The 24,002-nt window shown below is 43.1% G+C and overlaps 1 protein-coding gene across 1 annotated transcript in view; it reads right to left on the reverse strand.

Annotated features, from left to right (window-relative positions):
- The window catches only part of HIVEP2 (HIVEP zinc finger 2), a 180,427-nt gene that overhangs the window by 17,794 nt on the left and 138,631 nt on the right, over nt 1–24,002 (reverse strand). The window contains exons 3-4 of the mRNA XM_045010764.1: nt 8,006–8,050; nt 418–6,012 (exon numbers count right to left, since the gene is read on the reverse strand). Of these exons, the coding sequence (XP_044866699.1) occupies nt 418–5,802 (5,385 nt within the window). The 5' untranslated portion in view covers nt 5,803–6,012; nt 8,006–8,050. The remainder of the gene's footprint in view (nt 1–417; nt 6,013–8,005; nt 8,051–24,002) is intronic.

Genomic DNA, 24,002 nt, shown 5'->3' on the forward strand with positions numbered 1-24,002 from the left:
TTCTATTGTCTTACATTGTCACCGAAATCATACTCTGAATCAGCTGTCAGAGCACGCAGGGGAAGAACAGGGGTCAAGAGCCATGGCCCTAGAATGCTCTCCCAGAGTATGTTGTACCTTTTGATTTTCCAATGTGGATAGTTTTAAAAGTGACAAAGAGGTACATAGGACAATCATATAGGCTTAAACAGGACATATTTGCTTTGAACCTTTATTTAACCTTTCAGGGATGATGCATTTTCTGTTCAAAACATTAGAAAAGCTGTAATAGATACAATTTGTACTTATTATTGAGAATTGCAACTGTCAAATATCAGCTTTTCATTATCCTTACGTTGATTTATGCATCATAATTTATTTCAATTTTTGGTTTGGTGTGATGTCTAGATGAAAGGGTTTTTTTAACTTATTGTTTACCTGAGCAAACTGTTTCCATGCACTTGATGAGGTCACTTTACCAGCTCCAGGTCTATGCATAGCAGCCAAAGAATAAATTTCCGGGGTGTTTTTCTGCTTGGACCTTAGAAGTGCTAGAGTAGTCTTCGTATTTAACCCTGATGGGTTTGGGTTACAGGAACTAATGCACCATGAAGCATAAACTGAAGATTTGAGGGTTGCTTGTTGAATGTAACTGGGCTTGGTATAGTTTAAGAAACACCAGCTCACAGTAGTAGTAGTGCGTAGACTAGGGAACTGAAAGATCTGCTGAAAATCTGCTCCATCTGTTAGGAGGATGGTTGAGCGTGCTGCTTTCCCATTTGGATTGGATGCCATCTGGACCAACATACCAGGAGGCAATTTCTGCTGTCGCAGTTGTTCTTCTGTCTGAATTTCTCCTGATGGCAGTGAAGACCTCTGTGGGCTCATGCTCATATCTGATGCTGTTTCATCCACATCCAATTCTTCTGGTGACTCTCTTCCTTCAGAAGGGCCACTCGACTTGTGCCCTGGAGATGCTGAATCAAAACTGGAAAGCTTTTCCCTGCTCAGAAAAGGGTCAGCTGTTGGTATGCTGGCAGATGGGAAGTCTTGAGATGATGAGGACGATGATGGTGAAGAGGATGACATGGACGGCACACTTTCCTTTGGCTCAGTAGCACAGCTCTGCCTAACTAGCTGAGGCTTTTGCGGTCTGGGAAAATCCTTCTTTATATCTGAATTAGTCAACTCTACTGCACTTAGCTCCTCAACAATCTGTCCATACATTTTTTCTTCTTTGACCCTTTTCTGCTGCTTAGTCTCCATAAAGAGCTCCAAGCTGCTTGCTGGTGAAAGCATTCGTTTGCTTCCTCCCAGGGTAGAGGCAGTGTCAGAACTGGATGTCAGACACAATGGGATTGAGGATTCCAAGTCAAGTGGTAAAGTCTGTGGTACTTTCCACAAAGGATATTTTTCTAACCCACCATTCTGGCCTAATAGCTGGGCTATGTTAAATCCTAGTCCTTGCATGGCTGCACTTGTTGATAATGTTCTTTGAGAAACTGTCTCATCCACTTTGCAAATGACAATAGCAGGGCTGTTGTTCTGTGCAAGGATCTGGGAAATGCTTGTATACATGACACTACCATAAGATGGCACATGGGTCTGAATCCTGACAGGAACAACTGTTCCTGGTAAAGACTGTACAGATCCATCATTCGGGGAGTCAAAACCTGTCTGTAGATGCTGATCAGAGGAGGTATCTGCTGACTTAATACTAGGGTCTGGCAGGTATTTAGCATTTTTCGAATACTGCCCAGATGTTCCTGAGTAACGCGGGTACGTTTGCTCTTTCGCATGCATGTATTCAGCCGGTTTCTTTCCAATATGCTCTTGAGCGTGCTCCAGGTGATAACTAGGATGAATTTCTGTTTGGAAAGGTTGTTTGACATATGCTTTTTGTAACTGCTGTACAAAATGATGTGGCAAGTTTCTCTGTAAAGGTTCTGCACATGACTGCCATAAGACAGGTTGCTGAGCTGGTAAGGGAACCATACTGACAGCAGGATATGGAAACTGAAACAAGGCATTGGGAAGAGGGGGAAATGGAACCTTTTCTTGATGTGCAAATAGGTGCTGTTGCTCTGCTGGATATTTGTTTAAAATATAAGGTGCTTGTTGAATCAAGGGATTCCTTAAAATGTCCTGATTGTCTGCAAGGATGGCGTGTTGCTGGGCAAGCTGTGCACCAGAACCAACAGCCTGCTTTCCAGAGTCATCTGCCTGAATGGGCTGAAGCACAGAGGTGGGAGAATGATGCCAAGCAACTTGGGAAGAGCGAAGACCAGCGTGTATGTGTTCCATCTGCTCTTGCTTTATACTTTGTTCCACACTTTGATCAGTCTGGGGAATCTCTGGGAATCCACTAAAAGAAGCCTGACGGACCAGAAAGCATTTCTTCCTTTCTCGTGATGGAGATAATCCTGCAGAAGGTGCCCCAGCTGCTGAAGCATGAGACAGATTCCCATAATCAAAGGATTTACTTCGTATCTCTGGGATTTCAGCAGCATGCGGACAAGGCATCTGTTCAGACGAGCAACGTCTCATTTCCTTCTGATGGTGATGCCCAGGGACAGAAAGTGAGTAAGCACCAGCTGGAACAGTTAAAAACTCGGACTGTTTTCCAAACTCATCCTGTTTGGAAGGCATGATGAACTTGGTATTTTCTTCCCTTTCAAAGGACATTGAAAAACTTGAACTATGGGACAAATTACTTTCTTGGCTAGGGCTGCGAGAGAGGCTTGTGCCGGTGGATTCAAAGCTGGACTCTCCAGAGGAGTGCTCCATGTCAGCAAGCCGTAAGCGTTTCTTTTTGGGTGGTAATTTTTCTGCTGGGAGTTGAGAAAGAGTTTCACTTCTTTGCGGCCACTGGAATTCTTCAGCAGGTCTTTCCTGCTCTTTAGTCTGAACTTCTTTATCTTTCTCAGGTTTATCTGGTTCCTCTGTAACACGGATCTCAGGTACTTGTATGTTATGCTGGCGAACCAGTCTGGGCTGCATATGGTATGGCTGTGGCTGTTGGGATGGAGACGGTTTATTCACACTATCAGCATTTTCTGTTTGCTGAGCCCGCTCTGGGCTCATTGGGGACTCAGAAATCTCACTCTCACAGGTTTCAGACAGCGAGTAGGTTTTATCCTGCAGGCAAGCAATATGTTCTGTAGATTCAGACCTTTCAAATGAGTTTGGCCTGCTCAATGAGTTTGTATGCTGAATGACAGAGATGACATTTCCAGGGGGTTTTCTGTTCAGTGACTCTGCTGTCTTTTCTTGTTCTGCAGCTAAAGGTGACTCTTCTAATGAAGCTGATAGGCTTCCAGACTGCAAGTGAGGTCTACAGATTTCAAAACGGTCTGCGTGACAATGGGAAGCATTATCCCATGCGATTCTTGGCCCTTCCTGAATTTGGGGTTTGGGATCAAAATCTGAAGGCAGCATCCCCACTGAGGTGCCAGTACCACTGCTGCAAAGCATGGGAACATCCTCCTCATCCCCAACACTTTTCTCTTTTCTGCGTTTTCTGTTTTCAAATGTGGTTCCGTATACAGACGGCACTGGCTGTGATTGTCCAAATGAATCAAAGTACTCCCCTCCTTGTTTTATCCCGCCCGAGCATGGCAAGTCTCGGTAGTTCAGCTTTTGAGTTTCAAATTCTTCCCATTTTCTGTAGTGCTTTCCACAAGCATCATAGTCATAGAAGGTTCTCTCCCCTGCTATCAATTTCTTCTCCTTCAAGGATGACCCTTTTTCACCACCTGTTGACCTGCTGGAAGCAACAAGGATATTTTTTCCTGTTCTCCCATGGTAGTCTGGATCTGAGTGCCCCTCCTGCACTGAGGGCAGCTCAAAGGCAGCTTGTCTTCTTAACATCCTCTGATGGGATATTCCTACTGTCCCAGGATAAAATACATCATCTGAACCCGTCATTCTCTCATCAAAGGAATGGCTTCCTCTCAAAGATGAGGGGACACTTAAATTGGTTGCAGAAGATGTTGGCATGGAGTTACTTCTAAGAAGTGGAGAAGCATCTACTGGAGGCTCTAAAAGTCCAGGTGTGTCACCCTGCTGACTTAATGGGTAAAGGTTCAGTTCATTTTTGATGGATGATGTTGTAGTCTGCGATTGTTTGGACTCTGTATTGCTACTACTGAAGAGTTGGGTAGATGTAATAGTGCTCAGTTTACTGGGATCAATGAGTGCGTCTTTATTTGGAGTTAGATGAGAAATATGTTCTTCAAGCATCTTGATGTCTAATCTGGTGTTCATCAGAGGTAGTGGCTGCTCCACTCTGCCCTTTTTACCCATTAAATTGTGTTCCTGATTGGCTGTTGCTACTGTTAGTGCTGTCCTTTGACTAATCCGATAGAATTTCCCAAAGATTATTTCTTCATAAGACTTTGCATTAGTATTTGGAGGGCTTATTTGTTGCTCTGCACTTTCTGAGCGGGAAAAGTAACCAGAATCAGTGCTTCCTTTGCTATGTGGGCTCAAAAGATTTAGTGACTGCTCAGAGTCTTGCCCTTTTTTCTCTGACAGTCTTAGTGCAAGTCGCTGTTTAACTGTATGAGAGTCATCAGACTTCGTACTTAAGGATGGGTTTTGTAACATGTCAGATCCAATGTACTGTGAACTCTCACTGGGTAACTGAATCCCACTTTTAGGGATAATCAAAATGGGCACTTTCATTGGGCCTCCCAATGATTCATCTATGGACGAGTGAAAGTTACTTCTGCTAGCAATGTCCAGTGGCATCTGTGGGACTGGGCTCAGTTTGTCAGAACTTTCCACAAGCAATGAGGTCTCATCATCTGTGTCTGTGCTCTGCTCACCATCTGAATGTATTTCTGCTTCCACATCAATAAAACTGGCATCTAGGTCCAATTTAGATACCGCTGACTCTGTGAAAGGTACCAGTCCTGCTTTAATTGCATGGGCATGTGATTTCCTGTGCTTGTATAAATTGCTCTTGGTCTTAAAAGAGAAACCACAAGGAACACAAGGGTATGGCCGTTCCCCAGTGTGGGACCTAATATGTTTTTTAAGCACACTAGGTTTGGCACAAGCCCTGCTACAGTAAGGACAAATATATTTGCCGGGCTTTTTGGGTTTGTGCTCTTTCTTGTGAGCATCTTCTGATTGGTCTATCGATTTCTGAGAATATTGGCTATAAGCAGGGTTCAAACTTGAAATCTTCTTTCTAGAGAAACCTCCACTGTGGCCGTGCAAGTGAAAAGGAAATATGTCCTCTGAGGCAACTGATTGCAAGTGGCCAGGAAACTGCCATGTGTGGCCTTCCAAGCTCTGATGTGGCTTTATGTTGTGCAAGAACCCTTGTGGCAATGAATGCTGGGGAAAAGAAAGTGAATGTTGACATGAGTAGGGGCTTGGCCGATGCTGTGGATATTGCTTCTCTGTGACTTGCTGCCCAACTTCACTGGATGAGCCGAGTTTCCCAGAACTAAAATGTTGTGCTGATGCTGTGTTTCCAATTTGCTCATGATCTGTTTCTGGTTGCCTCTGTATTTCTTGATTGCCAAACGTGCTCATCTTAATAACAGCTGAATGTTCTTGCCTCCATCTAGTTGGTTCTTTAGCAGTTTCTCCAGACCTTGAGGTAGCTTTTTGCCCTATAGCTGTATCCCCAGAGTCCATTTTGTTACACAAGGTCTTAAGTGCTAGTTCACTTGAAAGCTGTGCAGACACATGGAGTGTGTCCAATGCTGTGCTTTTTAAAGTTTTGTCACTCCCATTTTTCCAGAGCCTTTGCAAGTTCACAGACTTCTCTTTGTCTTTTGAACTTTCCACACAGTAGTCTATAGGCATTAGATTTGAGTGTGTATGCTAATATAATGATCATACAATTCTGTTCATGGCAGGAACTTTCCCAAACAGTTTCTCATGCATTTGCAAGGAGTTGGTATGGCATTTAAACATTTTCCACTGTAAGTGTTGAGATGCAGAATGATCCAGAGAGAGATTTGTTGATCTACTATAGCAAAGTCCTTTTCAGCCCTTCCACAACAATGCAGTTACCTGTAAGAGAAGAAAATAAAAACATGCAGATTAATACAAGTGGGTAATCACCACATGAGCAATTTAATTTGTTTCACAATTCTCAAAAGGAAGAGCGATGAATACAAAAATGTAAGAATAGTGTAGTAATTTGCATTTGTATTGTGCCTGTCTTCCAAGCTTATTAAGGAACTTTACTAACATTAATTAAGCTTCACAAAACCCATGGTCAGGAGCGAGAACAGAATGTGTGGACAGAGAATGACCAGGTTAAGAAGACAACTGAAGGTCACATACCAAGTCAGTGAAAGAAGTAGGACTAGAAACCAGGACTTAAGTTTTTAAAAATGATAAATAACTTTAGGTGCCTCTTTTTGGGGTGTCCAATTATTAAACTTTTTGAAATTGGCTTGATTTTCAGAAAGTTCTGAACACCTAATTTTTTCCAATCAGGGCCCTTTAAGATGGCTCAAGATGGAAACTCAAAAATTGAGACCCCCAGAATTACCATGCAGTTTTGAAAATGAGTCCTTTATGAGACTCTCTACATCAGGGGTAGGCAACCGGTGGCACGGGTGCTGAAGGTGGCGCGAGCTGATTTTCAGTGGCACTCACACTGCCTGGGTTCTGGCCACCAGTCTGGGGGGCTCTGCATTTTAATTTAATTTTAAGTGAAGCTTCTTAAACATTTTAAAAACCTTATTTACTTTAAAGACAACAATAGTTTAGTTCTATATTATAGAAAGAGACCTTCTAAAAACGTTAAGATGTATTACTGGCAAGCGAAACCTTAAATTAGAGTGAATAAATGACTCGGCACACCACTTCTGAAAGGCTGCCAACCCCTGCTCTACGTAAAAAGATAAATGGGCACAAAGCAGACATCAAGAATGGTAACATACAAAAGTCAGTAGAACACTTCTGTCTCCCTGGACACTCAATAACAGATTTTAAAGTAGCCATATTTCAACAACAAAACTTCAAAAACAGACTTCAAAGAGAAACTGCTGAGCTACAATTCATTTGCAAACGTAACAGCATCAATTTGGGCTTGAATAGGGACTGGGAGTGGCTGGCTCACTACAAAAGCAATTTTCCCTCTCTTGGTATTGACACCTCCTCATCAATTATTGGGAGTGGACTACATCCACCCTGACTAAATTGGCCTTCAACACTGGTTCTCTATTTGTAAGGTAACTCCCTTCTCTTCATGTGCCAATATATATTTAAGCCTGTATCTGTAATTTTCACTCCATGTATCTGAAAAAGTGGGTTTTTTAATCCATGAAAACTTATGCCCCAAATAATCAGTTAGTCTTTAAGGTGCCACGGGACTCCTCATGGTCTTTATGAGATGAGTCCTAACTCTCAGTAACCTGCTCTCATCACTAGATCACATAATTGTCTTGTGCAAGAAAATGTAGATTACTGCCTTTTACATTATTTTTAAACAGTCAACAGTAAATAAATACGTTACATAATTGTTTTTTTTAAAAAGCATTTAAAATCGAAGCTAAAACACTACAGTGTAACCTTTTAGTCAGAGTACGTTTCTAAAGAAGAATTATTGATGACAACAGTAGTTTAAAAACTAAATTTATGACACTTAAGCATGTCATATTTAAAAGTAATTTAGAACTGCATGTTATCTAACCAGGTTTCAGCACTTGATACGCTTAAGTACAATTGGTTTCCACAGTTCTGTTTGTAAATAAGTAAAGCTCAGGGGCCTGATTTATGCATCCAAGCAGAGTGCTTGAATTGGAAGAAAAATGCACCATCTCTGCTGGCATATTATCAGAACATAGTATATTTCCAGGATGAAACAGGGCTAAGGAAAAAGGGAGTCAGGATTCCACACCAGATGGAAGATGAAGGGAAGAAGCTAATGGAATGTATTATATTTCTATGGCTGAAGCACTGCACTTGAGTTGAAAAAAAATTGGCAAAGAGTGGAAAAGTGGGGACAGGATAGGAAGAGATGTAATTTTGTTTTTCATAATAAAAATGTTACCTGCATCTTCTAGACATCTAATACGCATGACTGTCTTGAATATTCCTGTGAAAGAAACAAATGCAGTTAGGAGAAAGTCTTGAAATATATAACTGGCACTGGACAGAGAAATATGGTAACTTCCTATTGTGTAAAGCAGTGCCTGACAGATCCACTTGGCCATCCCCTAGTCATGAGCGAGAAGCTTCTCCTGGAGAGTTGGAGGCCCGAGCCTGATAACTCTCAGTGTCCAGACTGTGGCTGGAACCATGATAGCAACAACTGTATTTTAATAAAGAATGTTAGCACAGTTTTAAGAAATTTTCCGATGTAGATAGGGAGACCCATGTTAAAAATCCAAGTTATTCTGAGATCCATATTATTCTCAGAATAATTTTAAAAATTCTTTCACCCATGCTCTAAAACTAGCATATAGTCTAATTAGGAGGATTATCTGTAGTCTAGTTCGGCTAGCATGGTTCTCAGAAAAAAAAAATCTCTTTTCATTTTTATCAGAGAAACAATTCTAGACACACCTTAGCAACAACTTTTAAATACGACCACTGCTAGCACAGTTAATTTGTTTTTGATACTTTAAACTATGTGTTACTAAACTAAATGGAAAGGCCTAGTACTTTACTAACATATTTTTGAAACCTACTTTTCCTATTTTCATGTGCAATCCCTTCGCCTCAACTTCCATGGTGAGCACTGATGTGCCAAGCCAAATCAGCAAGACTTCTATGACAAATACCTTATTTATACTGCTCTGCATAGAGAAGTATATTATCTAACATGCAGAAACTACCAATATTTCAAGCTAAAGAACAGATAATAATGACACGTTTTCTTTAATACCTTTGGCAGGACTTTGCTCCCACTGGAATTATTGAGATGAGCCCACCTACAATGATCAGAAACTGTACTGCAAGCTAAGTAGAGCGCATCATTTGCCTTGCATTGTAAGGTCCTCTCTGGAAGTGGACCAAGCCCAGGTTTTCCTATCATAATGTGGAAATATAGCTAAGCCATCAAACCACATTAGTGCACAATCATCTCATTTCATTTTACAGTATTGAAAATGTCGATCATGAAAAGATTACCGAGAAACTGGGAACTGTATTTTTGTCAAATCAAGAATTTAGCACTTTTACGGGAGCATTATTCCCTCTTACTCCTTTTTCAAGGATGCCCCTGTTCTGCTATATACAAGGCACAAATATTCATTTGACTATGGAGCACCTGAAATGTCATAACTAGAGCAAGTTATTAAGTGGCTGTACTGGAAAGCATTAAAATAAAATTTGGTAAATCACAGTTCTCAGTGCTTCCCAGCTTGTAGTTCATATTACAATCCTTGTAAATGAACAAATTGGAAGTTTATGTATTTCCTGAGTTCCTGACACAGAAAAACTCTTACTGACTCCGGAGTAAGTTAGACCCTGCTCAGTATTAAGGCGTATTTCTGTGTGCTGCTCTGACAGCATAAAGCTGCACTAAAACTACTGTATCTGGCCCCTGGAGAATTTTTACTCCCTAGGGCGATACTTAGCATAGAACTGCTGTATTGGCTGCTTCAGGACACTTGTATTTATGCAGGGGGCATTGGCAGAGTCATCAGGTTTCTCTAGTTTCTGCCAACCAGCCTCAGAAGTAACGGAGCACAAAGGCCATCTTTGGGCTGAGTATGGTCTGCAACTGAGGATCTGATCATAAGTGAAGATCTACCTCAGGATTTGACTCCTGGCAGTGAATAGTAATAGAATACTTTTGGCATAACCTCCCTTCCCCCAATTCCCTCTGCTCTGCCAATGATACCCACATCAACAGCCATTTGTTGATTGAATATTGTTACCATATGATGGCTTTAGGTGGCCCATGATGAGTTTGGTGGTTATATTCCAGATCCCAGTAGACAGAAGTCGCTATGGCAACATTGGTGGCATGAACCTGAAGTCCTTACTAATTAAGACAAACTCAGAGCTAAGTTAGGTCTGAAAAAGTGGGCTCAACAATTGGCACTAATCAGCAGCCTATGAATTCAAGAACTGCATGGGCAAGGAGACTGTTCTTCTCACATTTGTACCTTAGAGCTGAAGTGCATTAGGGGTCCAGTTTGTGGAAGTTGTAAAATTGTCTGTACCTGGATAAACAGATGGATTCTGTCTCTGGGGTTGTCAGTATGGCATGAGCTCTACGGTCACACACAGAAAACCAAACCAAAACAAAGAAGACCATCGTTTACAAATGTCTTATGCACCGTGGATGATAATCTAATCACAAAGGGAATTCCGTTTCTCCAGTCTTCAACCTATATTTATTAAGAACACAGTGAAGATGCCCAGATATCTGAGCTTTGTGATAACATTTACCCCTCCTTGATCACTGATTTTTTTACTTTATATTTCCAACATTTTTGGGTTAGGAGCCTCTTCTGATTATGGTTTTGTCGCTGGCATCCTACCTGAAAATTTGAACGTTTCTGGCTATGCATGCAAATACTTGTGCTCGTCATTTGCACTTGGCAAAGTTTTGTATTATTTCAGAATAGAAGAATGTTTGTGCCTTTGCTGCAGATCTGAAGGAACACCATGGGATCCTTTTGCACATACAATTTAAAGAAAGTAGCTTAGTTTAACTGAAGTAACTATATTCTCTTTAATCTACTAGCTCTTGTATTTGAGTATTTTTGAGTGCTGTAGTTATCTTTTCACCCTAGAAAACACTATCCCAATTTATTCATTTGTTTAATTCCACCATAGTCAATTTGATTTCTGTATTTTATCTTATTTTACTGAATTCAGTTGCCATTCTCCAAAGCTAGCCATTGCATTAGAGGCATTCCACAGCATTGTTGCTTTGAAATGCAATGAAATATTAAGAATCCTGAAAACATTTGTAAGTTAAAATGAGCTGGGCTAATCTTCACAATGTTTCATAAAATCTCATTTCATACTATTTTTGCATTTTCATGCATGTACAAAATAAACATTGCTTTACTGAGGATGCTAACCAAATGTATATTTGATTGTACACTTGTCATTAAACAAACATACCTGAATTACAGCTGCCAGAGGGGAGAATCTTAGACCCCAGTCTTTCAATCTGATCAGTGTGGGCACACACTTGTGCCTGTGGGAATTCCCAACAAAGTCATGAGTTTAGGGGACTGCACTAGCAGATCCAATTACAAGATCAGGGTTGAAGCACCAACTCTGAAATACTTAGACTCTCTGGAATCCCAGGACTGCATGCTGGTTCCAGGATTTTATTCATAATTATTTGTGTATACAATTTTGTGTGCATAGTAATTTGTGGGTTCTAAGGCCAGATTTTGTATTTGTAAAAGCAGCATTGGCATATCATCTAACTTTCTAACAGGCACGTTCCATATATTTAGATGCTGTTATTAAAATTTGCTTCAAATTTTGCATAACATTTTGGAATTTTCAGGCTGAAAGTTGAATAGCTGTATACTTCTGTTAATATTTATAAAATTGATAATTTTGTTTCTACTTAGGTTTTGCCCAGCTCATTTCAGCCTTGTTGTACTCAAGGAATTATATCACAAATGACTAAACAGAGGATGCTGAATGGCTCAGATGATTAGGGAACAGTCCAAATCCCATTAAAGTAGATGAAGAGGCCTCTATTTACTTCAGTGTAAAGCCTTTTACCTCTAAGCCACTGAAGTCAGTGCTGATTGAAAGAAAGATTACCTGAGAACAGATATGTATATATACACAATAAGTTGGTCTCCGTTTAGTCCTCAGTAGACAGGTGTCAATTTCAGAAAATCCATCTCAACTTGCAGCACTATGCACCCTTGTTGGAAGTTTCAGTATAAAGATATAAATGCCTCTAAGGCACTGAAGTCAGTGCTGATTAAAGTGGGGTGGGGAGGGCGGTTGGCTTACAGGAAAGTAGAGTGAACCACCATTCTGCACTTGCTCAGCCTATAGCTGAACTGCTCCTTACTACTGTCCAGGCTTCATGAGCCATGGGAGAAAGGGGCAGGCTGGGGTAGATGCAACCGCGCGGTGCTGCCGACTGGGAGAGCAGCCTGAGGCAGAAGCCTCCAGCTGGCATGATATTCCAGGCAGGACTGAATCTCCATTACACAGATCTTAAAGAGACAATGACCTGAAGTCATTCCATTTTTTTTTTTCCAGACGTCCCCGACCGACCTCACCGAGGCCGGCCAGGAGCACCCATGTCCGCCCAAGCGCGCCCGACTGACCTCACCAAGGCCAGCCAGGAGCACCCACGGGATTACGATGACGGATACCAATCATACTGCACCGTCTGCCGTCTGCAAGGCAAGGCAAGGGGATGCTGCTGTGTAGCGCTGCAGTACTGCATCTGCCAGCAGCATCCAGTAGACATACGGTGACAGTGAAAAAAGGAGAGAAACGATTTTTTCCTGTTGCTTTCACGGGGGGCGGGGGATGGGGCTGACGACATGTACCCAGAACCACCCATGACAATGTTTTTGCTACATCAGGCATTGGGAGCTCAACCCAGAATTCAAATGGTTGGCGGAGACTGCAGGAACTGTGGGATAGCTACAGTCATCAGTCACACCTCCCTCCATGAGAGCAACTGCAGACAATCGTTTCGCGCCCTTTTTACACGCAGACGCCATATCACGGCAAGCATGGAGCCCGTTCAGCTCACCGCAGCAGTTATGAGCATTGTAAACACCTCACGCATTATCATGAAGTTTATGCAGAACCAGAAGCTGAAAAACCAGGCAAGGAGGCGATGGCAGTGCGGTGATGAGAGTGATGAGGACATGGACAGAGACTTTTCTCAAAGTGTGGGCCCAGGCAATGTGGACATCATGGTGTTAATGGGGCAGGTTCATGCCATGGAACGCCAATTCTGGGCCCGTGAAACAAGCACAGACTGGTGGGATCGCATAGTGTTGCAGGTCTGGGATGATTCCCAGTGGCTGCGAAACTTTTGCATGCGTAAGGGCACTTTCATGGAACTTTGTGACTTGCTTTCCCCTGCCCTGAACCACAAGAATACCAAGATGAGAGCAGCCCTCACAGTTCACAAGCGAGTGGTGATAGCCCTGTGGAAGCTTGCAATGCCAGACAGCTACCGGTCAGTCAGGAATCAATTTGGAGTGGGCAAATCTGCTGTGGGGGTTGCTGTAATGCAAGTAGCCAAACCCGATCACGGAGCTGCTGCTATCAAGGGTAGTCACTCTGGGAAATGTGCAGGTCATAGTGGATGGCTTTGCTGCAGTGGGATTCCCTAACTGTGGTAGGGCAATAGACGGAACCCATATCCCTTTCTTGGGACTGGGCTACCAAGGCAGCCAGTACATAAACCGCAAGGGGTACTTTTCAATGGTGCTGCAAGCACTGGTGGATCACAAGGATGTTTCACCAACATCAACGTGGGATGGCCAGGAAAGGTTCATGACGCTCACGTCTTCAGGAACTCTGGTCTGTTTAAATGGCTGCAGGAAGGGATTTACTTCCCAGACCAGAAAATAACTGTTGGGGATGTTGAAATGCCTGTAGTTATCCTGGGGGACCCAGCCTATCCCTTAATGCCCTGGCTCATGAAGCCGTACACAGGCACCCTGGATAGTAGTAAGGAGCTGTTCAACTGTAGGTTGAGCAAGTGCAGAATGGTGGTAGAGTGTGCATTCGGACATTTGAAGGGTCACTGGCGCAGTTTACTGACTCGCTCAGACCTCAGCGAAACCAATATCCCCATTGTTATTGCTGCTTGCTGTGTGTTCCATAATCTCCGTGAGAGTAAGGGGGAGACATTTATGGCGAGGTGGGAGGTTGAGGCAAATTGCCTGGTGGCCAATTACGCGCAGCCAGACACCAGGGCGATTAGAAGAGCACACCAGGAAGCACTGCACATCAGAGAAGCTTTGAAAACCAGTTTCATGACTGGCCAGGGTACCGTGTGACAGTTCTATTTGTTACTCCTTGATGAAAACTTGCCCCCTTGGTTGACTCAAAAATTCCCTGTAAGCAAACCGCCCTTCCCCCTTCGATCACAGATTAGAAATAAAGTCACTATCATTTAAAAACCATGTGTCCTTTATTAATTAATTATAAAAACAGGGAGATAACTCACAAGGTAGCCCAGGTGGGGTGGGAAAGGAGGGAAGGAAGAGGCTTCAAAACTTGTTCAATGACAGCCTTCTGTCCACTGGGGTGGAGTGGTTGGGTGCCTGGAGCCTACCCCTCTCCCCCCGCGTTCTTGGGCGTCTGGGTGAGGAGGCGGCTATGGAACATGGGGAGGAGGGAGGGCAGTTAAACAGGGGCTGCAGCGGCAGTCTCTCTAGCTGACGTTCCTGAACCCCACCAGATGCCGCATCATGTCCGTTTGTTCCCGCAGTAGCCCCAGCATTGCTTCATGCATCCTCTGATCTTCCTGCCGCCACCTCTCCTCACGTTCACTGGCCGCTTTCCTGTCCTGTGCTACTGTGTCCCTCCACCCTTTCTGCTGAGCTCTTTCAGTGAGGGTGGCCTGCATAAGCTCAGAGAACATTTCATCGTGCATGTGTTTTTTTCGCCACCTTATCTGAGATAGTCTTTGAGACGGAGGAGGGAGGCTTGAAACATTTGCAGCTGCAGGAGGAAAAAAGATACATTTTACAGAACAATGGTTATACTCTTTCACGGTGAACAACACTATTCACCTTACATAGCACATGTGATTTTGGTACAAGTTCATTTTTTTGCATCTTATATTGAGTGCCTGTGGCTTTGGTGTTTAGACATCAAACACGCCGGGCAACAGAATTCGGCTTGCAGGCAACCATGGTAAGCCACAGTCTTTCGGCTTCTGCAACCTTCATAACAGCAGCGCCCTTCTTTCCCATACCAAGCAAAGCCCGTTGAGTTGTCCATTTAGGGCTGCGGGTTTTGTGTTAACATGCAGCAGCAGAAACCAAACTACCCCCCACCCCCATCCATTTCTCTGGGATGATCGCGTTAACTCTCCCCCCACCGCACCGCGTGGCTGGTATCAGGGAAGATCCCTGCTAGCCAAACGCGAAGAGCTCAGCGCCAATGCCCCCTCCTCTCCACCCCTCTCCCCTGAGCTTGGCTAACTGCAGGGAGGATTTCTTTTCAGCCACAGGCAAACAGTCTGAGGATAACACAGAGAGATAACGAACGGATGTTGCTTGAATGCCAGCAAACACCAGGACCATACGCTGCCAGGCTTTGTCATGCAATGATACAAGATTAATTGCTACTAGCATGCCGTGGTCAAGTGTCCTACCATGGAGGACGGAATAAGGTTGTTCTCCCCAGAAACCTTCTGGAAAAAGTACCTCCAGGAGAGCTTCATCGAGATGTCTCTGGAGGATTTCCGTTCCATCCCCAAACACAGTAACAGACTTTTCCAGTAGCTGTACTGGCCATGAATGCATCCCAAGTCCTCAGGGCAAATTAATCATTAAAAAACGCTTGCTTTTAAACCATGTTTTATATTTACAAAGGTACACTCACCAAAGTTCCCTTCTACGGCTTCATGGTCCGGGATACTGCCTTGGGAGGGTTGGGAGGGTATTTCAGTCAGGGTGAGAAAAAGATCCTGGCTGTTGGGGAGAATGGTGTGCTGAGTGGTCTCCTCAACCTCGTCCTCCTCCTCTTCCTCCTCGTCTTCCCCGTCCGCAAAATCCTCAGGCATGGCGACTGAAAGTACCCCATCATCGGAGTCCATGGACAGAGGTGGGGTAGTGGTGGCAGCCCCCCCTAGAATTGCCTGCGGCTCAGCATAGAAACAACATGTCTGCGGCTGTGTCCCGGAACGTCCGTTTGATTCTTTGACTTTCTGGTACGCTTGTCTTAGCTACTTAAGTTTCACGCAGCACTGTGTTGAGTCCCTGTTATGGCCTCTGTCCATCATGGCCTTGGAGATTTTTTCAAATGTTTTGGCATTCTGTCTTTTGGAACGGAGTTCTGATAGCACGGATTCGTCTCCCCATACAGTGATCAGATCCAGTACCTCCTGTAAGGTCCATGCTGGAGCTCTTTTTCGATTCTGGGACTGCATGGTCACCTGTGCTGATCAGCTCTGCACGCTGGGCAAACAGGAAATGAAATTCAAAAGTTCGCGGAGCTTTTCTTGTCTACCTGGCCAATGCATCCAAGTTCAGACTGCTGTCCAGAGCGGTCACAATGGTGCACTGTGGGATAGCTCCTGGAGGCCAATACCGTCAAATTGTGTCCACACTAACCCTAATTCGAACCGTCAATGTCGATTTCAGCGCTACTCCCCTCATCGGGGAGGATACAGAAATTGATTTTAAGAGCCCTTTATGTCGACAAAAAAGGCTTTGTTGTGTGGATGGGTGCAGGGTTAATTAAATTTAATGCTGCTAAATTCGACCTAAACTCGTAGACCAGGCCTTGGATGTGATCCCTCCAAATTAGGGATCAGGCACATTGCCATGGCAGCGAAGAGTCCTGTGGCACCTTATAGACTAACAGACGTATTGGAGCATGAGCTTTCGTGGGTGAATACCTACTTCGTCGGATGCTGCATCCGACGAAGTGGGTATTCACCCACGAAAGCTCACGTTCCAATACGTCTGTTAGTCTAGAAGGTGCCACAGGACTCTTCGCTGCTTTTACAGATCCAGACTAACACGGCTACCCCTCTGATACTTATTGCAATGGCAGTGAGGGGAGGTTTATATCCATTCTGTGGGCCTGATCCAAAGCCCATTTAAGTCCACAGAAGTTTTTCCATTGACTTTAAGGGGCTGTGGACACAAGCATGAGGATTTATTTGAAAACTTCTAGAGAAAGAGCCAAATTATTTCAATGGCATCTTAAGTTAAGGGCCAAATTCTTCCCTAAATCACACTACTGTGAATCTGAAGCCATTAACATTAAAGCCACGGAGGTAACTCCAGATTTACACTGTGTAACTCAGAGCAGAATCTGGTCCTTATTTAGCTTTAAATTGTAACAAATAATGGTTTCAAGTTAACTGCTGTGACCTGGAAATAAACGAATCCACCACCTCCAGAATGCTCACAAAGAAAAAGTGAACAGCACATTGTACTAAATCTTGAGATGCTTGGTTGCAGGGAGATGTAGATTTTTGGTGGTTATTGGATCCTGCCTTGCGTTATAGATGCTCACAGCCCAGCTGCAGCCAAACACACAATTCTTGCTAAATTAAATATCACAAATATAATTTTAAAAGTACAGCTGCCACTCTCTCTAAAAAAAAACAAAACCCTTTAAACTTAAGTTGAGGGTATTTTAAGAAGTCATACTACAGCAGACCTGCTTTATCATTGACCTTTTCACTATAATGACAAGGATTGCTCACTCAAAGTACATCACTATTTCCTTCCCCAGCATCACACATAATGTACACATTACTACCGGATGGAAAATATGTATAAAAAAAGCGTACACGTTGCCAGAGTCCAACTGAACACAGACTTATTTCCACAGGATGATTGCTCAAAAAAAAAAATCTACATAAGAGCCAAATTCATCTTAAACACTTCCTTTATTGGTAAAAGTTCCCAAACTAACCACTGTTCTTCTCCTTGAATTGAACAAATAACTGCTATCAGAGAGATGGCAAAAGAGCCTGCAGTACACACAACCTTGTCAGTCAATTAACAGCTCGTTGATCTTTCTGATCACATTACTTTTAAAAGAGGAGGTAAATATTTTGCATCTGATTGCCTAATCTAGCCATGCAGACCACTCTGGAACAGTTTCCCTGAGGTATTTGAGACTGTCAGATAATACTGCACTTAACGGTCCTGGTTGACCATGTTCCAAAAAAGACATATTGAATCTATCTGTATACATAGCAGAAAAACTGGGATTATGCAGACATGCAGCTAAATGAGAGAACTGTGTAAATTGTTAATCTTCTCCCAAGGCTACTTATTTCCTTTGAGAATAAGTTAAAGCATGAAAATTGATGGGTAAAACATCAATAATTGCCCATGTGCACTTTTAAAAGTTCTGTTGGAACAACTGCAGATTTGATAGACATGAGTCATCAGTGGGATTTTTATAACAACACAAATCCTAATAATATTGGCTAACTCAAACTTGTGGAAAATAGGGACTCATGTAGCATATTCCACTATATGTACTTGGAAGAGTTGGAACAAGTACATGAGATTAGGGAAAGAATTAAAAAAAAAACCCTAAATGCAGAGAAATATATTAATCTGAGAGAAATTTCGCACTTTTCAAGTGACAGATTAAATAAATGCATGAATTTAGTGGCAATTCTGAAGGTCAAAAGAAAGGAGAACCAAAATGTTAGTGTATAAACAATACATGCTCGTTCTCTAAATTACCCGCACTTGATATACATTAAAGAGGGCAACCAATATCTTAAAGCGTTTAGACTGATAATGTTAGCAGAATGGATTTATGAAAGTTACATATTTTCATATCTCTAAATTTCTCATATAAATACTGAAATGGTTGTTAATTTTCACCAAAAAACAAAAACAAAAACAAAAAAACATTGCAAATTGGGCCAGGGTGAAGTTTCAATATTTCTATTGGGGAAAGCAATGTTTGTATCCTGGTAAAGTTTCTCTCCTGTAAAACAGTGAGTATTTTCAAATTTTACCCAAAAATTTTTTTACAATTGATTTGTGGAAATATAGCATAATTTTTAGAACAAAAATATATAGAAATATATGAAGTGAAATCACATTTTAAATTTTTTTAAACAGAGATAATTGCTGTATTTTAATGGAAGTGAGATTTTTTTAAACTAAAAATTATCCATTAGCAAAGATAATTGTATAATTTAAAAACATCTAATCCTCCTCTCATTCCATGTATCAAAATAAGCAATTCACATTTCACACTAAAGTACTGATGCCTGATCCTATAAACACTTAGGCCTGGTCTACACTACGCGTTTAAACCGAATTTAGCAGCGTTAAACCGATTTAACCCTGCACCCATCCACACAATGAGGCCCTTTATATCGATATAAAGGGCTCTTTAAACTGATTTCTGTACTCGTCCCCGACGAGAGGAGTAGCGCTGAAATCAGTATTGCCATGTCGGATTAGGGTTAGTGTGGCCGCAAATCGACGGTATTGGCCTCCAGGCGGTATCCCACAGTGAACCACTGTGACCACTCTGGAAAGCAATCTGAACTCGGATGCACTGGCCAGGTAGACAGGAAAAGCCCCGCGAACTTTTGAATTTCATTTCTTGTTTGCCCAGTGTGGAGCTCTGATCAGCATGGGTGGCGATGCAGTCCCAAATCCAAAAAGAGCTCCAGCACGGGAGATACTGGATCTGATCGCTGTATGGGGAGACAAATCTGTTCTATCAGAGCTCCGTTACAGAAGACGAAATGACAAAGCATTTGAAAAAATCTCCAGGCTATGATAGACAGAGGCCAAAGCAGGGACTCAGCACAGTGCTGCGTGAGAAGCGTAACGGAAAGCCAAAGAATCAAATGGACACTCATGGAGAGAGGGAGGGGGTACTGAGGACTCCAGCTATTCCACAGTCCCCACAGTCGCCGGAAAGCATTTGCATTCTTGGCTGGGCTCCAAATGCCTGAAGGGTCAAAAATATTTTCCCAGGTGTTTCAGGGTGTATGTCGTCAATTTACACCCTTCCCCCCCCCCCGAAGGAAAAGGGGAAAAAATCGTTTCTCGCCTTTTTTCAATGTCACCCTATGTCTACTGCATGCTGCTGGTAGACGGGGTGCTGCAGCGCTAAACTGCAGCATCGTTTCCCCTCCCCTCCCCAGTGGTAGACGGTACAGTACAAAAGGACTGATAGCCGTCCTTGTCATCATCCTGTGAGTGCTCCTGGCTGGCCTCGGTGAGGTCGGCCGGGGGCGCCTGGGTAAAAATAGGAATGACTCCTGGTCATTCCCAGCAGATGGTACAGAACGGCTGGTAACCGTCCTCATCATAGCAACTGGGGGCTGAGCTCCATCATCCCTCCCCCCCCCGCCCCCGTCATGTCTAAAGAAAAGATTCTGTACTGCCTGGACAATCATAGCAGCGGGGGCTGGGCTCCTCTCTCCCCCCCACCCTTTAATGTCCTGCCTGGACTATCATAGCAGCGGGAGGCTTCCTCCCCCTCATTTTAGCTCACTAAAAAGTCAGTGTTTCTTATTCCTGCATTCTTTATTACTTCATCACACAAATGGGGGGACACTGCCACGGCAGCCCAGGAGGGTTGGGGGAGGAGGGAAGCAATGGGTGGGGTTGTTGCAGGGGCACCCCCTAGAATGGCATGCAGCTCATCATTTCTGCGGGATCTCTGGGGCTCTGACACGGAGCAGCTGTGCTCTCTGGTTCTCTAGTACACTTGCCCCATATTCTAGGCAGGACTGACTCTATTTTTAGACAAAACATAGGAAGGGAATGACCCGGGGAGTCATTCCCATTTTTGCCTATGCGCACCCGGCCGACCTCAGCGAGGCCAGCCAGGAGCACCCATGATAGCAGCAGACGGTACAGAATGACTGATAACCGTCATCTCATTGCCAATTTACAATGGCATGGCAGACGGTGCAATATGACTGGTAACCTTCTCTGCTACCTTGCAAAGGCAAATGAATGCTGCTGTGTAGCAGTGCAGTACCGCGTCTGTCAGCAGCATCCAGTACACATACGGTGACAGTGACAAAAGGCAAAACGGGATACATGATTGCCATGCTATGGCGTCTGCCAGGGCAATCCAGGGAAAAAGGGCGCGAAATGATTGTCTGCCGTTGCTTTCCCGGAGGAAGGATTGAGTGACGAATCACCAACGACTGTTTTTGCATTGGGATCTCAACCCAGAATTCCAATGGGCAGGGGAGACTGCAGGAACTATGGGATAGCTACCCACAGTGCAACGCTCCGGAAATCGACGCTAGCCTCGGTACATGGATGCACACCGCTGAATGAATGTGCTTAGTGTGGCCGCGTGCACTCGACTTTATACAATCTGTTTTACAAAACCAGTTTATGTAAAATCGGAATAATCCCGTAGTGTAGACATACCCTTACTCATCTAACTAGACCTACTAACTTCAACAGAACTCATCACATGAGTACGAACTACACCTGTGAATAAATGTTTGCAGAATCCGCTCCTCCATTCACTTTTTCACATAGTACCAATCATTGTGTACAATCTAATTTTAAATCTTAGGGTTGTTTACTAAATCCTGAGCTCGCTGTCTATAAAAACAAGATTATTTGCACACTTGGGACTAATCCTGTTCCCAGAGTTTTTCTGTTGTTTCCATGTTCACCTGCAGGGGCCAGGAAGGGAATTTACTCCCCCTACTTTTCCTCCCAAATGTATACTGGGGTTTTTTTGGTCTCCTTCCTCTGAAGTGATGGCCACAGCTGGAGATGGGACAGTGGACAGGACCAAAGCTCTGAGGTGACATGAAGCATTCTCTCTCTCATGTGCGAAGAGCTTCAAAAGGATCTTATAAAACTGGATGGCTGGGCAACAAAATGGCCGATGAAATTCAGTGTTGATAAATGCAAAGTAATGCACATTGGAAAACATAATCCCAACTATACATATAAAATGATGGGGTCTAAATTAGCTGTTTCCACTGCAGAAAGAGATCTTGGAGTCATTGTGGATAGTTCTCTGAAAACATCCACTCAATGAGCAGCAACAATCAAAAAAGCAAACAGAATGCTGGGAACCATTAAGAAAGGGATAGATAATAAGACAGAAAATATCATATAGCCTCTATATAAATCCATGGTACGCCCACATCTTGAATACTGCGTGCAGATGTGGTCGCCTCATCTCAAAAAAGATATATTGGAATTGGAAAAGGTTCAGCAAAGGGCAGCAAAAAAATGATTAGGGGTATGGAACTGCTGCTGTATGAGGAGAGATTAATAAGACGGGGACTTTTCAACTTAGAAAAGAGACGACTAAGGGGGAATCTGATTGAGGTCTATAAAATCATGACTGGTGTGGAGAAAGTAAATAAGGAAGTGTTATTTACTCCTTCTCATAACAGAAGAACTAGGGGCACCAAATGAAATTAATAAGCAGCAGGTTTAAGTCAATCAAAGGGAAGTATTTTTTCACACAACACACAGTTAACCTGTGGCCAAACCTTTACATTGTGCCCCCCACTCTCAGCAGGCACCAGTCATCTCTGGCAGAAGCCCCCATCCCCACCATTCCAGAGCAGGGCAGAAGCCCCGAGCTCCCCCATGCCAAGTCTGGTAGGCGGAGAATGCGGTGGGGGTCTCCGGGAGCCGTACTTTAACTGTAAAAGAGCCACAGGCAGTGCAGTTTGGCCACCCCTGGTATATATCATCGTAGCAACATTTTAGGATATCCTGATGCATGAATTGCTGCAAGCCAGCATGTATAACAGTCAGTTGTGCATGGTCTACTGCAACTGGTACTCTTCATTTGAGAGAAACATCCTAGATATTACGTAAAAATATACAGACCTTTCAAGGTACGAAACCAGGTAAATACAGTATTTTACTGTTTGAAGTTAAGCAGATTTCTAAACTACATCAGACAAAAACAGAACATTAACCAGCACTATTAACTAACGTGAGTGCCACTTTTTAGAGGAAACGCAGAATTCAGTTGCACAGGAAAATGAGCACTCTCTGTTATAACCTAGCCCAATCCCTCCCACCCTCCTGGACAGTCAGCAGTCTATTGGAAATGTACCCAAATGCCTGGTCCCACATGCATCTAAGCTCCAGGCTTCTGGGTATACAGTAGGCACTGTTTATAGCTCTGTGTCTCTAGGGAACACTCTAGGGCAACATCCATTGTACTCAGTCAAGTTAAGCTGATTTACACCAGCTTAGGATCTTCCCCTTACTTATATAATGCTTTTGAGCCACAGACCTCACAGTGCTTTTCAAATGAAAGTAAATATCATCCTTCCCACTTTAGAAAGGGAAATTGAGGCACAGACCCATGAAGTGACACAGCAGGTCAGCGCCAGAACTAGGAATAGCACATATATAGTGCTTTGTATCCTCACAACTCTGTACAAATACTAATTAGTTAACATTCTTTGGGAGAGAGTCGCTGTGTTGCCAACAAAAAGCACATACTCTATTTTAATTAGACTCTGCTGCTGTGTTTTAGCACTCAGAGCACCTAAAAGAACTAATTAGCCTGTTTATTTAGATACACCCTCCACCCCCACCCCATTTGCAACATTTTAGGACACCCTGTTCACTTGGAGATGGTGAATCACTGCAAGCCAGCATGCCCAATTGGTTCCTCAAAAGACACAAAAGGTGTAAAAATAGCTCTTGCAGATGAAGTAAGAACAGCGTCAGCAGCCAGATGAGCGTGGGTGATCAGATAAGGGTCTGTTGTTGCAAAGGGCAAATTATTAAGAGAATGCTTGTCTTTATTAAGCTTTGTTCTTCCTACTTGAAATAAGCCATTTGCGATGCATAATAAATGACAACACCTGACAAGCTCTACTCCTCCTATAATTGCAAGTTTCATACAGACTCAGGAAGCAGTTTGAATGTATGAAGGTGTCACTAAATATAAATAAAATAAATAAATGAGCCAAATACAAAGCCTAAAAATAGCCAGGACTACCCACTGCCTATGACCTTGTGTGTCTATTGGGCAAGTCTAACACCAACTTTATTTGTTTTAAAAACAATCCTACCTTTATGCAGAACAGCTTCCTCTTTCTAAATTTAATTTGAGAACATGAGCTATACTAAAGGAAAAAAATAAAAAAAACACCACAGTTCTTAAAGTTGCTGCTTTTCACTCAGAGCACTGCAAGGCTGGCCGAAGAACTAGTATGTGACAAGACAGCATAGAAAACATACAGGGGATTTATACTCTTAACATCTCACAGGAAATAGCCAACAGCTCTTTATCAAAAGTTCCCAATGGATAGTCAACTAGGGCATGAAATAGATTCAGAAAAACATAACTGTGCACTTGAAACAATACTTCCCTTTTGCTCACCAAGCACAGGCACGTTTAAACACTGGAGCATGGCCATTTTACAAATATATTTC

Source organism: Mauremys mutica, chromosome 3 (genome assembly GCF_020497125.1).
Source record: "Mauremys mutica isolate MM-2020 ecotype Southern chromosome 3, ASM2049712v1, whole genome shotgun sequence".
NCBI lineage: Eukaryota > Metazoa > Chordata > Testudines > Geoemydidae > Mauremys > Mauremys mutica.